The sequence below is a fragment of the Micromys minutus genome, assembly GCF_963924665.1.
Source record: "Micromys minutus genome assembly, chromosome: 17".
NCBI lineage: Eukaryota > Metazoa > Chordata > Mammalia > Rodentia > Muridae > Micromys > Micromys minutus.
The window spans coordinates 32,719,531-32,731,997 of record NC_137952.1 but is presented as its reverse complement, the minus strand read 5'-3'; the positions used below and the strand labels follow the sequence as shown (position 1 = coordinate 32,731,997).

General features: G+C 44.3%; 1 protein-coding gene across 1 annotated transcript in view; it reads left to right on the top strand.

Moving 5' to 3' along the window:
* The window catches only part of SHC4 (SHC adaptor protein 4), a gene marked incomplete at both ends in the record, with an annotated part of 92,996 nt that extends 83,992 nt beyond the window's left edge, over positions 1 to 9,004 (top strand). The window contains 2 exons of the mRNA XM_080931003.1: positions 4,371 to 4,624; positions 8,849 to 9,004. Coding sequence (XP_080787129.1) covers positions 4,371 to 4,624; positions 8,849 to 9,004 — 410 coding nt within the window. The remainder of the gene's footprint in view (positions 1 to 4,370; positions 4,625 to 8,848) is intronic.
* Positions 9,005 to 12,467: the final 3,463 nt, after the last annotated feature.

The following is a 12,467-nucleotide window of genomic DNA, read 5'->3' as shown; positions in this document are numbered from 1 at the left end:
AAAGGGTTCGGAGTCTGACAACGGGTACTTCCTGTTGGCTTGGCCTGAAAGCATAGGAAGACCTTGTCTTCATATTTGGGGGTGTGGTCCTGCTTCTGCCTGGAGCTTATGTGACCTGTGGTCACGTCTTACCTGTGGAGGAGGGACTTGGGGCGTGACCGATGCCACTTTACGGGGGTGGGGGGGCTGTGGTGTGGGTTGTGTGAAGGGCCCTGGTTTTTTGTTTTGTTTTGTTTTACAGGAAACTAGGAAGCGTCTTACTGTCTCACTTTAGGTTCTGGGGCTTTACTTATTTCAACTGAAAACCAGGGTACCCTTCACCCCCCACCTGCCCCACACAGCCTGAGGCTTGTTGGAAAGGAGACCCCTATGCTTCTTGGAAGAGTGAAGGTTTGTTTTTAACTAATGCCACCACTTTCGGAAGCCCACTGCCTACAGATAGCCCGACCAGAGCCTCCTCTCCATCCCCTGCAACAGGATGCCAAGTCCTGTGCTCAGAGGAATAGGCTGAGCTTGACAATCTCCTAAAGTTGGCACCTTCCTGCACCCTTAGTTATGGGACTGCCCTGGCATTGGCATGCATTTTATTCTACAGAGCGTTTTCAAAACTCGAAAGTAATATGGATGCTCCTAGAATACAAATAACAAAGAATGGGGTGATTGAGAAATTAAATCCTTCCAAACCCTCATGCTGTACCCAACACCGTGGATGGGAATAGTTTCCCGTGATTACCATCCAACTGCTGGTGAATCGCTGAGCATCTACTTACCTCTGCCCACCTCTACCTCATTAAGAGATGAGCACTGCCCCTGCCTCTGCACACCCATCTTCTGTCTCAGAGACGGGCCTCACATAGCTGCTCCGTTAGCGTCAGTGACCCCCGAGGAGCAGGGGATAGAGCGATGCGCCCCAGCATTGAGCAGCCAGAGTGGATGACGAGACCAGATGTTGACTTCTTCTTTCCCAAATTAACAATATAACCTTCAAAGTTAAAGCGCGTTGGAAAGCCTATCACACGTTTTCCTCCGCTAACAGAATCCGATGCTCAGGAAACAGTTAGGGTTGCTCAGCACACTGTGTCTCGTCCTTGTCCGAGTCTGGGAACCTATGTTAGAGACCCTGTCTGCATCCCCAAGGCCGGCCCATATGCCGTTGAGTCTTCAAGATGATACAATGTCTGTTTTTCTTTTCTTTTGTCCTTGTCCAAAAGCTATCCATAATTTTAAGACAAACCAAAAGTGCACACCACGCTTAACTTCCCGCATCCTCACGATGTACGCCCGTGTGCATTGCTTCACACTCGTGCAGAGCCTGTCTGTGACACAAACGTGTAAACGTGCATGGGACTGCTCGTTAGAAGTCTTCCACTGTGTCCAAGAACAGGCAGCTCCGAGGCCAACTTCGAGTATTAGTCAACATCTGGACACGTCTCCTCAGGCCTTTTCTGGCAACAATGGGGAGGGAGATGATTTGTGGAGGAACATTCTTTCCAGTCATTAGCTTCAGAGCTGTTTGTGGTGCTAACTATAACTGTCATGACATTCCTGTGTCAAATAGGCGTTCTTAAGCAGGGCAGGGTTCCAACATACTGACGTGGGAACTGGGCTATCCATAGGGTACTGAAGGGCGTTTACAGCGATGACCTCACCGCATGGTGGAATGCAAGTCTCACAGTTTGAGTCCAGTGCATCTCCCCTCTGTGTTCATGAAGGAAGAGAGCTTTCTGGGCAAAAGATCCCAAAAGACCCTTTGCATTTCAGAACACAGTGCTGCTTTTTAATGATGGGTTTTTTCTTTCTTTTCCATGTTCTTAATTCACCATTAAAGATGTCATTTTAAGCAAAATTCAGTCATAAGCTTGATATAGTGAACTATTTTTGGTGGATATTTTTAAAAGGCTTATTTTGTACGAATGTTTTGTGAGCATGTAGGTACACCACATGCATGTAGTGCTCGTGGTGGCCAGAGGAGGGAGCCATATCCCTTGGAACTAGAGTTACAGGTAGTTATGGGCCAACTTGTGGGTCATAGACACTGAATCCTTGGCAGGAGCAGCAAACGATCTTCACCTTTGCCCCGCTTCCTTCCTTCCTTCCTTCCTTCCTTCCTTCCTTCCTTCCTTCCTTCCTTCCTTCTTTCTTTCTTTCCTTCCTTCCTTCCTTCCTTCCTTCCTTTCTTTCTTTTCTTTTTCTTTTTTTTTTTTTACTTTGAGGAAAAATTTTATTGGTTTGTATTGACTTGCCTCAGATTTACTGTGTAGATAAAACTCTCAGCAATCCTCCTGCTTCAGTCTCCTGTTGGGTTACAGGTATGGTCTGTCTAGGAGATGCCATAACATTTGTAGGCACCTAGATAGTTTGGAAAATGGACATTTTTTTTAACATCCATTGTCATGGAATTGGTTGACCAAAAGCCCAAGCTTTGGAGTCAGATGGCTCTTGTTTCAAATTCCATCCCTACAACATTAGCAGCGTGCCTTAAATGGGTAGTTTAAGCCTTTCTAAAACCCCAATTTGGGGACCTGTTTAGTTTTTAAAATAAAATAGCATGAGTTATCTGAAGCCTTCCACAAGTGTGTGTTATAAGAAATGAGAACCACACTGTAATCATTGCTACTAGCAGTGTGCAATGGCGCTACATTCACTGGCACAGACATGTTCTCCTCGGTGCCCCCAGTTCAGGATCAGTATCTCCTAGGAACCTGGGAAGCCACATAGACTGAGCTCCACTAACGCTGTGCTTGCTTTTCTCTCAGCACGTGTGCAGTTCATACAGGTAAACGGTATGAGCCACAGCAGGGCAGTTTGGTAGGAAGGCTGGGCTAAAACGTTTGCCAAGGAGAATGTCTAGGTATGGCTTCTTCATTTTTCCTACCCCCTTCTGCATTCTGCACACTGCTCTCTTAGATTTTTATGTTACCTACAGTTTCTAAGTTATTCCACTCTGCATTCTCTTCCAGTCCTGCTCTCCTCCTGCTCCGAGGTCACAGTGATGCTCTTACTCCCAGTGCCTTTTCTCCCAATGCTGTGCCTGTACTTCTACGTTCTTCCTGAGTTCAGTTCTGTCTAAAGGGTGTTCTGTCTGAAAACTTCTCAGCTCAGTTCTGACTCTTCTCTTTGTCCTCAGCACTAATACATCTTTCAGAATACATGATCACATGTTAAAAAGTTAATCACAAGTTCACACTTAAAAAAATCAAATCATAAACTGAAATAGAATTTACACCATGGAATGCTTATGTGCATGTCCATTAGGAGTAATTGTCTGGCTAAACACCCATCACCTGTCTCACTCCACAGGTTCACTGAAGGTTTAAAACCATAACTAAGGTGTTAGCGAAGTTTTGTATAGATAAACCCAGTCATTGTTTTATCTTCTGCCCTAGCACCTATAATAAATCATTAGTTCCCTTTTTATGACCTTCAGTTAATGATTTTACAATCTCTTGGAATGTGCTCTGAGTAGTAGAGAGTCTGTTTACTATCTAGAAGCAATTAACTGATGACACATGGGAGACTGGCAGAGTTCTCACTGCAGTTTTGACTGTCAGAAATGACCTAATAGCAGTCCCACTATAAAAAAAGCTTAATAATCACTGATATAATTTTAGGAATTCTTATAGGATTACCATTAAGACTTAAGAAGTCATCCATTTATAGCATGACTATAAGACAGTACATCTTTGTGGATCTGCAGAAATCTGCTCTAAAGGGGTGGGCTAATACCTAGTGATTGTTACTTATGTTTAATAATAACAGGAAAAGCATATTAATAGCAGGAATCATTGCTAAAATGAATTCTCTTAGGGCCTTGCCTAATTAGAGTGAATTTGTTGCAGATTATATCATAATCTGAAGTGAACCATCTCAGGAAAATCACCTGCTAATTATTAGTCTGTCCTGTTATGGCTCCAGATACCCAGTCATGGTGATTCTGTCTTCCTCCTCTCTCCTGGTTCTGGTTCCTAGCCCATGCAAATCTCAAAGTCCTGCCTCAGTCTACCTGCCCAGCCATTGGCCGTTGGCTTTTTATTGATCGATCATAAAACAATTGGGGACGAGGAACTTTAGTATTTGGACATGCAGATTCATAATTTGGGGGGGGGGTGTCCGGATTAATTCAAACCATCAGAACCAATCCCCAACACTCATAGGCTGATTTCATTTTTCGCTGAAAGAAAGACTTATGTGCCTGGTGACCTTTCCTAAGACAGAACGTAAAGATGACATTGGAATTCAACTCTCAGTTAGAGCCAGCCGGGACATTATTTCCCTGGAGTTGCCCAAACGGCACCCTGAACACAGAAAGAAGCACAAATGGACCAGGGAGGCGATAACTCTGTGATCTCTCTTTCGTATTTTGACTCCAGAGGCGCCAGAGACCGTGCAGCCGGGAGCCACCGCCAAGCCCGGGAGCGCGTACGCTTTGCCACACATCCAACAGCAACTGTGGAATGAAGACTGCTTCCATGGCCGGCTAAGCAGGGGGGCAGCGGAGAGACTTTTGGTGAAGGATGGGGACTTTTTGGTTCGAGAGAGTGTCACATCTCCCGGGCAGTTTGTGCTGAGCGGACTGCAAGGTGGCCAGGCCAAACATCTTCTCTTGGTGGATCCAGAAGGCAAGGTATGACGGAGCTCTCACCGTGTTCCACACTTCGCATCCGCAGACAGTGGATCAACCACACAGGCAGTACGAGGGTGTGGCTAGCGTTGGAAGCCGCCTCAGAGCCCCGTGTGGAGGACAGCCCCTTTCTGTCCTCAACGCAGTTCATTCAGCAGGACGAACAGGATCTGTGGTGTGTTATACTAAGAATTGCAGCATTTTAAGGGTTAAGAAAACTGACAAACTTACAGTTAAAATACAAATAAAATAAATGTGCTACCGTGGGTATCATGTAATTAAGATTATAAAAGTTTGTTTTTGTTTTGTTTTGTTTTGTTTTTTGAAATCTTATTTTGAGACAAGGTTTCTTTGTATAATCCTGGCTGTCCTGGGCTCTGTAAATCAGGTTGGCCTTGAACTCCCAGAGATCCATCTGCCTCTGCCCCTTGAGTGCTGAGATTAAAGACATGTGCCACCACCACTTGAGATAAAAGATTTCTATATGCAGCTATATGGCAACAACTTGGACAAACTAGAAGAAATGTCTAAAACCACATCACAGCCCAGGACCGAGTCTCAGGGAAATGGAGAACCTAAACAAACTAAAACGTTGAGAATTTGTACCAGTCCTTCTTAAGCTCATGCAAAGACAGAAACACTTGAACTTGTTTGAGGAGAGTGTTTTCCCAACAGCAGGGCCATATTTAGGGTGGATCTACTCACCTCGAATGATCCAGTCAAGTATCTCCTTCACAGGCATGCCCGACTGCCCCGCTGCCCTGCTGCCTGGCTGCCCAGCTGCTTGGCTCTTAGTTGATTCCAGATGTAATCAAGCTGACAACCAAGATCAGCCATCACAAGTGGGAAGAAGAAGGAAAATTGTATGATCATCTCCACGAACATAGAAAAGGCATTTGGCAGAATTCCACACCTTTTCATTGATGGAAACAAGTTTAAAAAGAGTAAGAAGACAGGAAGAAATTAATAGTAATAAATGTTTTTTTCTAATGCAAAATTGCTTGAGTTTCTTACACACAAAACATACCCAACAGGAAATGGAGAAAACAGTCACAGATATAATGGTACAATAGCAAAAGGTGTTAAGGACTAAACTCAACTAAGAACTTCCACAGTGAGAACTATAAAACATTGATGAAAGGAACTATAGGGACAAAATAAAAGTGTGTTCAAAGACTGGACATTATTAACATGTTCACACCACCCAAAGCAATCCACATGCACAACTGCAATTCTTAAATGAGAATTCAATTTTTACATTCTAATAATAAATTCTAAATTATTTTATTAATATAATAATTATTGATATATGATTATTTTGTCAACAACTATGTTATTTGTTTTAATAATTAACGTGACTTAAAATTATTTTTATCGTATTTTTAGTCCCGATGGCATTTTATAGACACAGAAAAATCCTAAAATTCACAGTCAACTGATACAAAGGAATCTGAATATCTAAATCACTCTGTTTTCGAAGAAGAATAAAGCTGAAGACCTAAAAAACCCATTACAGAACTACATTAATGAAAACAGTAGTGTTGACAGAAAGTTAGACATTGAGACCGACAGGACGGTGTAATGAGCCCAGGGATAAAGTCACATGTCCTGTCCAGTGATCGTCAAGAATCCTCTTTCCTGAAGAAAGGATGATCTCCAAATGCAGATGGGAAACAATACATCAGTGCAGAAGGATGAAACTGGACCCTTACACTAGCAATAGAAATGTACTGAAATGGGTCCAAGACTGGACTGTAAGACACGCCCCCAGGAGAAAGCACAGGGTATGCTTCCATAGCAACGGTCTTACTGACTGTTCGGTAAGACTGACAGAACACAAGCATCAGAAAGCAAACACAGAGACGTGACTCTGGGTGAAACCGAATGCTTTACACTGCAAAGCTTATACTCAACCCACAGAAGGAGGTCAACATTCGCAAACTATGAATTCATAGAGTTAACATTCAAAACACAGAAGGAAATCCTGCACTTCACAAAAACAGAGCAAAGCAAAACATTCCCTCCAGGGTGTGACATTTCTCTGGAGAAGAAGATGAGGAGAGTAACATCTATGTGAAAGGATGCCCAGCAAACAACAAGAAATTCGAGGGCTAGAGAGATGGCTCAGCGGTTAAGAGCACTGACTGCTCTTCCAGAGGTCCTGAGTTCAATTCCCAGCAGCCACATGGTAGCTCACAACCATCTATAATGAGATCTGATGACCTCTTCTGGTGTGTGTGAAGAGATAGAGCTTTCACATCAAGTTTCTTGACCTGGTGGTTATCCAAGACTAAAAACCAGAATACAGTTTGCAAAGTAGCAGTCTCACTTTTGGGCAGTAGTCTAAAAGAGAACGGGACCCACCATCTATCTTTAGGAGAGGTCCACTCATGCTCATAGCAATGATAGTCCAATGGCCAAGAACTGGAAATAATTTCAGGGTTCGTGGATGAGAGGAGAAAGAAGATCCGCTGCATACATACAACAGAATACTGTCCAGCCTTGAGAAGAACAGCAGGTCACACGCTGTCATGTTCTCGAGGATGTTGAGGGCATTTTGTTAAGCAAAAGACAGCCAGTCTCCGGACACATGTCACATGATCCCCTTTAGATGAGGTATCTTAAAAAGCCAGACTCCCCAAAACATAAAGTAGAACGATGGTTGTTGCCAAGGTCTGGGGAGATGCGGAGTCGTGGTCCTGAAAGTAGCAGTTTTTGACTGGAGAAAGTTTGAGTTGACAGGATTGGACGACATACTTCAAATCTCACGTAGTGGCCTTTCTTTCTCTTCTTTTTTAATTGCACAGTTCTTAAAAGCTTATGTGGATGAAGCTGCAAAGGCAAAAGTGTGTAGGGCCTGACCAGTATAAGGAAGCAGAAGTGTATGACTGAGTGAACAGAGGCTGTGGTTGGCTCTGCTGAGCTGTGAAGACAGTCACCACTCAACTCTACACAGCTGCTCCCATGTAGCGTAGGGGCCCAGAAGGGCCAGGCTTGTTTCTTCAAATACGCCACCAAACAGAGTTTTCTGTGCACCCTTGTCAGCTTCAACTTAGAATCCTTTAAAACTTCTGGGTCAGTGACATCTGGTGCATTTGCCCACAGTGGCTGCTTTTGGTCTTTATACCAGAAAGGTCATCCTGACAGCTGTCTGCAGGATTGATGAGAGGGCAGGGTGGAGGGTGTGGGACAGGCAGAGACTTTAATTGTGTGCCTCAGGGTCGGACTTGTGAAATCCTGGACCAGTGTGTTGGCTGGAGAAGCATGGAGGAAGAGGAGACAGCCGGGCAGGGATTAAGAGCACAGCAGGATTGGTCATCTACCCTGGAGCAGGGAGAGAAAAGAACTTCATCAAGGTTCGAAGGCCTTAGGGGAAGCACTAAAGTCACTGTCTCCTTTTCTTTTTCTTGTGTCCTTACAAAACCAAGGACACTCTTTTTCGTAGCTCTAGCATAATGATCAAAATCAGGAAATTCAGTGATAGGTCTTATCCTCTAATTTATAGTTCATATTCAAATTCTGCCCATTATTTCAGTACGGCGAAACCAATATGCAGACAGAGCTCGACTCCCCTGCAGGAAGGGGCAGAGTTATTAAGAAGGTGTGTTGCTAGTTGCAGGCCTTGGCTCTCCTGGCAGGTTGCACACAGGAGTCCGTGGCGACAGGAAAGCATGCAAGAGGCAGATGCATGGTAAGGCCAGTAGGACATTCTACAAATCCATTGCCTTCATCAGGGAGGCAGTAAATACCACGAATCAGGTATTTATAAGCCAGCTCTTGTCAAGGAAGCTTGCAGGAAGACAACCGGAATGCCTCTTAGAAGGATCTAGGCAGCTTTCTTGGAGGAGGCAGGATTTGTGTTGAGGTTCTAAGGAAAGGTGGGACTTCCCTGAGGGATCTGCTTCAGGCAGAGAGGTGGGTAAAGTTAAAGCACTCGACTCTATGGAAGATAATTGTAATCCCGGGACTGTGCCTGAACACACATCAGCTGGATATATTTATAGGAGCGTTGGCATGACAGATTTCATCAAGCACAGCTCTGCAGAGGCCGGCTGAAGATCTGAATGCTACTGCAAAGGTGAACTAGGGTGTTAAGAAAGACAGAACTGAAAAGCGCCTGTCCTTCAATCAGCAAAGTAACTTCTTTAGGGTCACTCCCCCACAATTGTTTCCATCTTTCAGCACTGCTATTATCCAACCTAAATATATGTGTGCTTCCTTTTCCAGGTGAGGACCAAGGACCATGTGTTTGATAACGTTGGCCACCTTATCAAATACCACATGGATAACAGTTTGCCAATCGTCTCTTCTGGAAGTGAAGTAAGCCTTAAACAGCCAGTAAAAAAATATAACAACACAGGACTTTTGCAGTCCAAGAAATGACGACTCTGGGCACCACATCTGTGCTATCAGAAGCCTATCCTTTCTGTGTCAGGAAGAGTGACCATTCAACTCTTTTCTCTTCATAGAATACAACACAAACTGTGAAACATGTCCTTTTTTAGACCACCATGGACCAGGTCTTTTATAAAACAGAGAAGTGATAAAATATCTTCTGGATATGAAAATCAGAGAAGACTAATTTGGGTCCATTTGAAAAGGTGTCACCCATATGCACGGAGGTCACTTTTTAAAGGTCACCTTGCACCGATGCAAAGCTAAAAGCACAACTGTAATTTCATACGCTAAGAACAACTTGAACTGCCCAGGCAGTGGTATGTGCCTTTACCTTGATAATCCGGGGACATTTTCCTACAGGGGAGATTAGTTCCAAGTGTCTTCATGTTCTATAGCTACAGAACCAGTTGCCAAAAACGTTCTTCCTTGCTAGAAGCAGCGAGAAGAAGCCTTTTGACTAATCACGTTGGCTTTATTACATTTTGTTCAGTAGCACTTTTTTGCTGCCATGTTAAATATGACCCTGACATCCAATTCAGACTGTGTCTGTGCTTGTGGAATGAAAGCAAAAGCTAAGGATGGTTTCCTTATTCTGTCTCATTTGCTGATTAAAAGGCTGGGGCCCAAATTCCCCAATCCTTGCTATCTGAAATGTTCGTATGCAGCATGGGGCACATCCAGGAAGCCAAATCTCTTGGTTATTTGTGACGTGGAGTATTTGGATATAAAAGACAGTAAGCAGGCCAGTGTTCTTCATGCTCAGCCCACACTGGTGCCATTATTGAGAGTGCAGAAGGTAACTTGAAGTATACCAAAGTTTCCTTTTGATTGGCTGCCACTGTGTCCTGGTGTCACCTCGGGATGCGTCCTATCACCGACTCTACAAGCGATCAGACAAAATGCAGAAGGGTGTGGAAAGGCCTGCCACACGGGGGACAATGGTTCAACCAGTGGTGAGGTTAAGAATTCTCAGAGAAGCCCTAGGCTCACATTGTTCACCACTATGAGTCTGGGCAGGTCTCTAAACCTGTCTGGATTATTTTTCTTGTTCATAAGATGAGGGAGCTCGAGGGGCACTCAGAGGTCCGTTGCTATCCTAACATGACAGTTTTTTTTGTTTTTTTTTTTTTTAATTTTAGAGGTTAACACTGATAAGCAGACTGTGCAGTTGGGGATAAATGTTTAGGACTTTCCCTTTATTCTGTGTCCATACTCTACAGATGAAGGGTTTAGACAAATTACACTCACATGGTCTGACCCCAAGTGTTTCAGCATAAAGCAGGTAATGTTGGTACAGTGGATCTGGTTGTTTTTAGTAACAGCAGAAATGCTTCAGTCAGTCCCTAATTGCCTGTGCATATAAAGATATGGTCAGTACTGGAGAGGGGGGGAGGAGGGAGAGAGAGAGAGAGTGAGAGAGAGAGAGAGAGAGAGAGAGAGAGAGAGAGAGAGAGAGATTGGTTATGAGTTTTCTGGATAGTTAGCTGAACACCACTTTATTTTACTAAGTAGAGACAACTTATCCTGTTGGTAAGTTTTAAGTATAATACAGGATAGTTCGTTTGGGTAGAAATCATCAGAAATTGAATACATTAAAGTCACCATTTTATTTTGTCGCTTCTGGCTTCTTAGGTAGGTTTGTTTCCTTTCCACAGCTAGAAAACAATGCATATTTTATTGGCTTTCCTCCATCCATCTTAGGTATTATCAATTTTCTTCATAAAAGGGATCAGCGTAGTAGGGATAGCAACTTGTAGGCAAGCTGCAGCAGAGACAGGGCGGGTCTGTTGTCTCCTTCCAGCTGAGGAACACAGACTGGGCGGCCAGTAGGAGTTCCAGAAGCAGGGTGGTGTGATCAGTGCTGGACCAGTGCTGTCGTAGCCAGGGAAGCAGATACTGTACTACCAGATGCCGTAGACTCTGTTCACGCAGCCCTAGAGGATAGAAGACACGTCTGCATGCGATTTTAATCTCATATTCTCAACCTCTACTTTACAATGGTGGTTCATTTGCCTATACATATCTGTAAATGAATTTTCTTTAAAAATAAATGGTTATTGCTTTATGACAACTGACAGTGCGTGGTGTTTGGGGCTTGGACATTTTATCAGGTGTGTGGTGGATCAGTGTCTCCGGAAGAAACAGTTGGTGTCTTAGTCAGGGTTTCTATTCCTGCACAAAGCATCATGACCAAGAAGCAAGTTGGGGATGAAAGGGTTTATTCAGCTTACACTTCCACATTGATGTTCATCACCAGAGGAAGTCAGGACTGGAACCCAAGCAGGTCAGGAAGCAGGAGCTGATGCAGAGGCCATGGAGGGATGTTACTGACTTGCTTCCCCTGGCTTGCTCAGCTTGCTTTCTTATAGAACCCAGGTCTACCAGTCCAGAGATGGCACCACCCACAATGGGCTGGGCCCTCCCCCCTTGATTACTAGTTGAGAAAATACAGCTGGATCTCATGGAGGCATTTCCTCAAGGGAGGCTCCTTTCTCTGTGATAACTCCAGCTTATGTTAAATTGACACATAAAACCAGCCGGTACAGATGGCTCACTCAAACTTGGTAATTTGAGGAGAGATTAATAAAGAGGATTTAAGGTATGGGCAAAGTATAGAGAAACCACAAGCAGTGGTCTAGGGCCCAAGAAGAGGAAGAGGGTGAGAGCAGTTATTGACTCTGGAGAAGGACTGCCTGACTACTTGGAGCTGTGGAAGGTACTGAGGTAACAACTGATCTCCATGATGCACAAGAGAAGATTAGTTAAGGTCATTAATAACCTGCTTTTTGCTATTCGCATCCCTGATCTTCTGGGATTCTTCACTGAGATAACCTGAAGGCTAAATTGGGGTTGGGGCTAGGGTGGAGGGAGCTTGTTGGTGTTGTCTTGAAGGTCAGCTTCTTAGGGTGCAGTAGATTTGACACCAGAGAAAGCAGGGTCACCTGCTAGGGTTTTTGTCTCCTTAGTAGAATAATTTAAGAATGGGCTCAAACAGGAGCTTGGGTTAAATTGGATTTAGAGTTCAAAGGAAAGCTTCAGGGTAGGCAAACTGTACATCTTGCAAGTGCCCAGAGGAGGAGAAAAAGCCATACTTTTGAGTTTAGCCAGTGTACAGGCCAACCAAATGGTGGATCAGCACCGGGACAGGGAAGGGGACATTTTAGAGAAAGGGTGGAAAAGCTCAAAGCCCCAGAGGAAACATACTGGCGCTGGCCAGCTTCCAAAAGCAACAGCTGGGACGAAAGAGGAGAACTTACACCTGCTCCAGTCCAGGCTCACAAAGGCGGGTAGACCCCGCAGAACTTCATGGCAGACCTGGATTGAGTACACTAGGGACAGAAATCCTGGAAGGAAAAGTGCATCATGTCAACAATGAGCAAATTATTCCCCCATGTCCCTTACCATTCCCGTGTGAACCTCAGTCTCATTAGCAGATACCTTGGCTCAC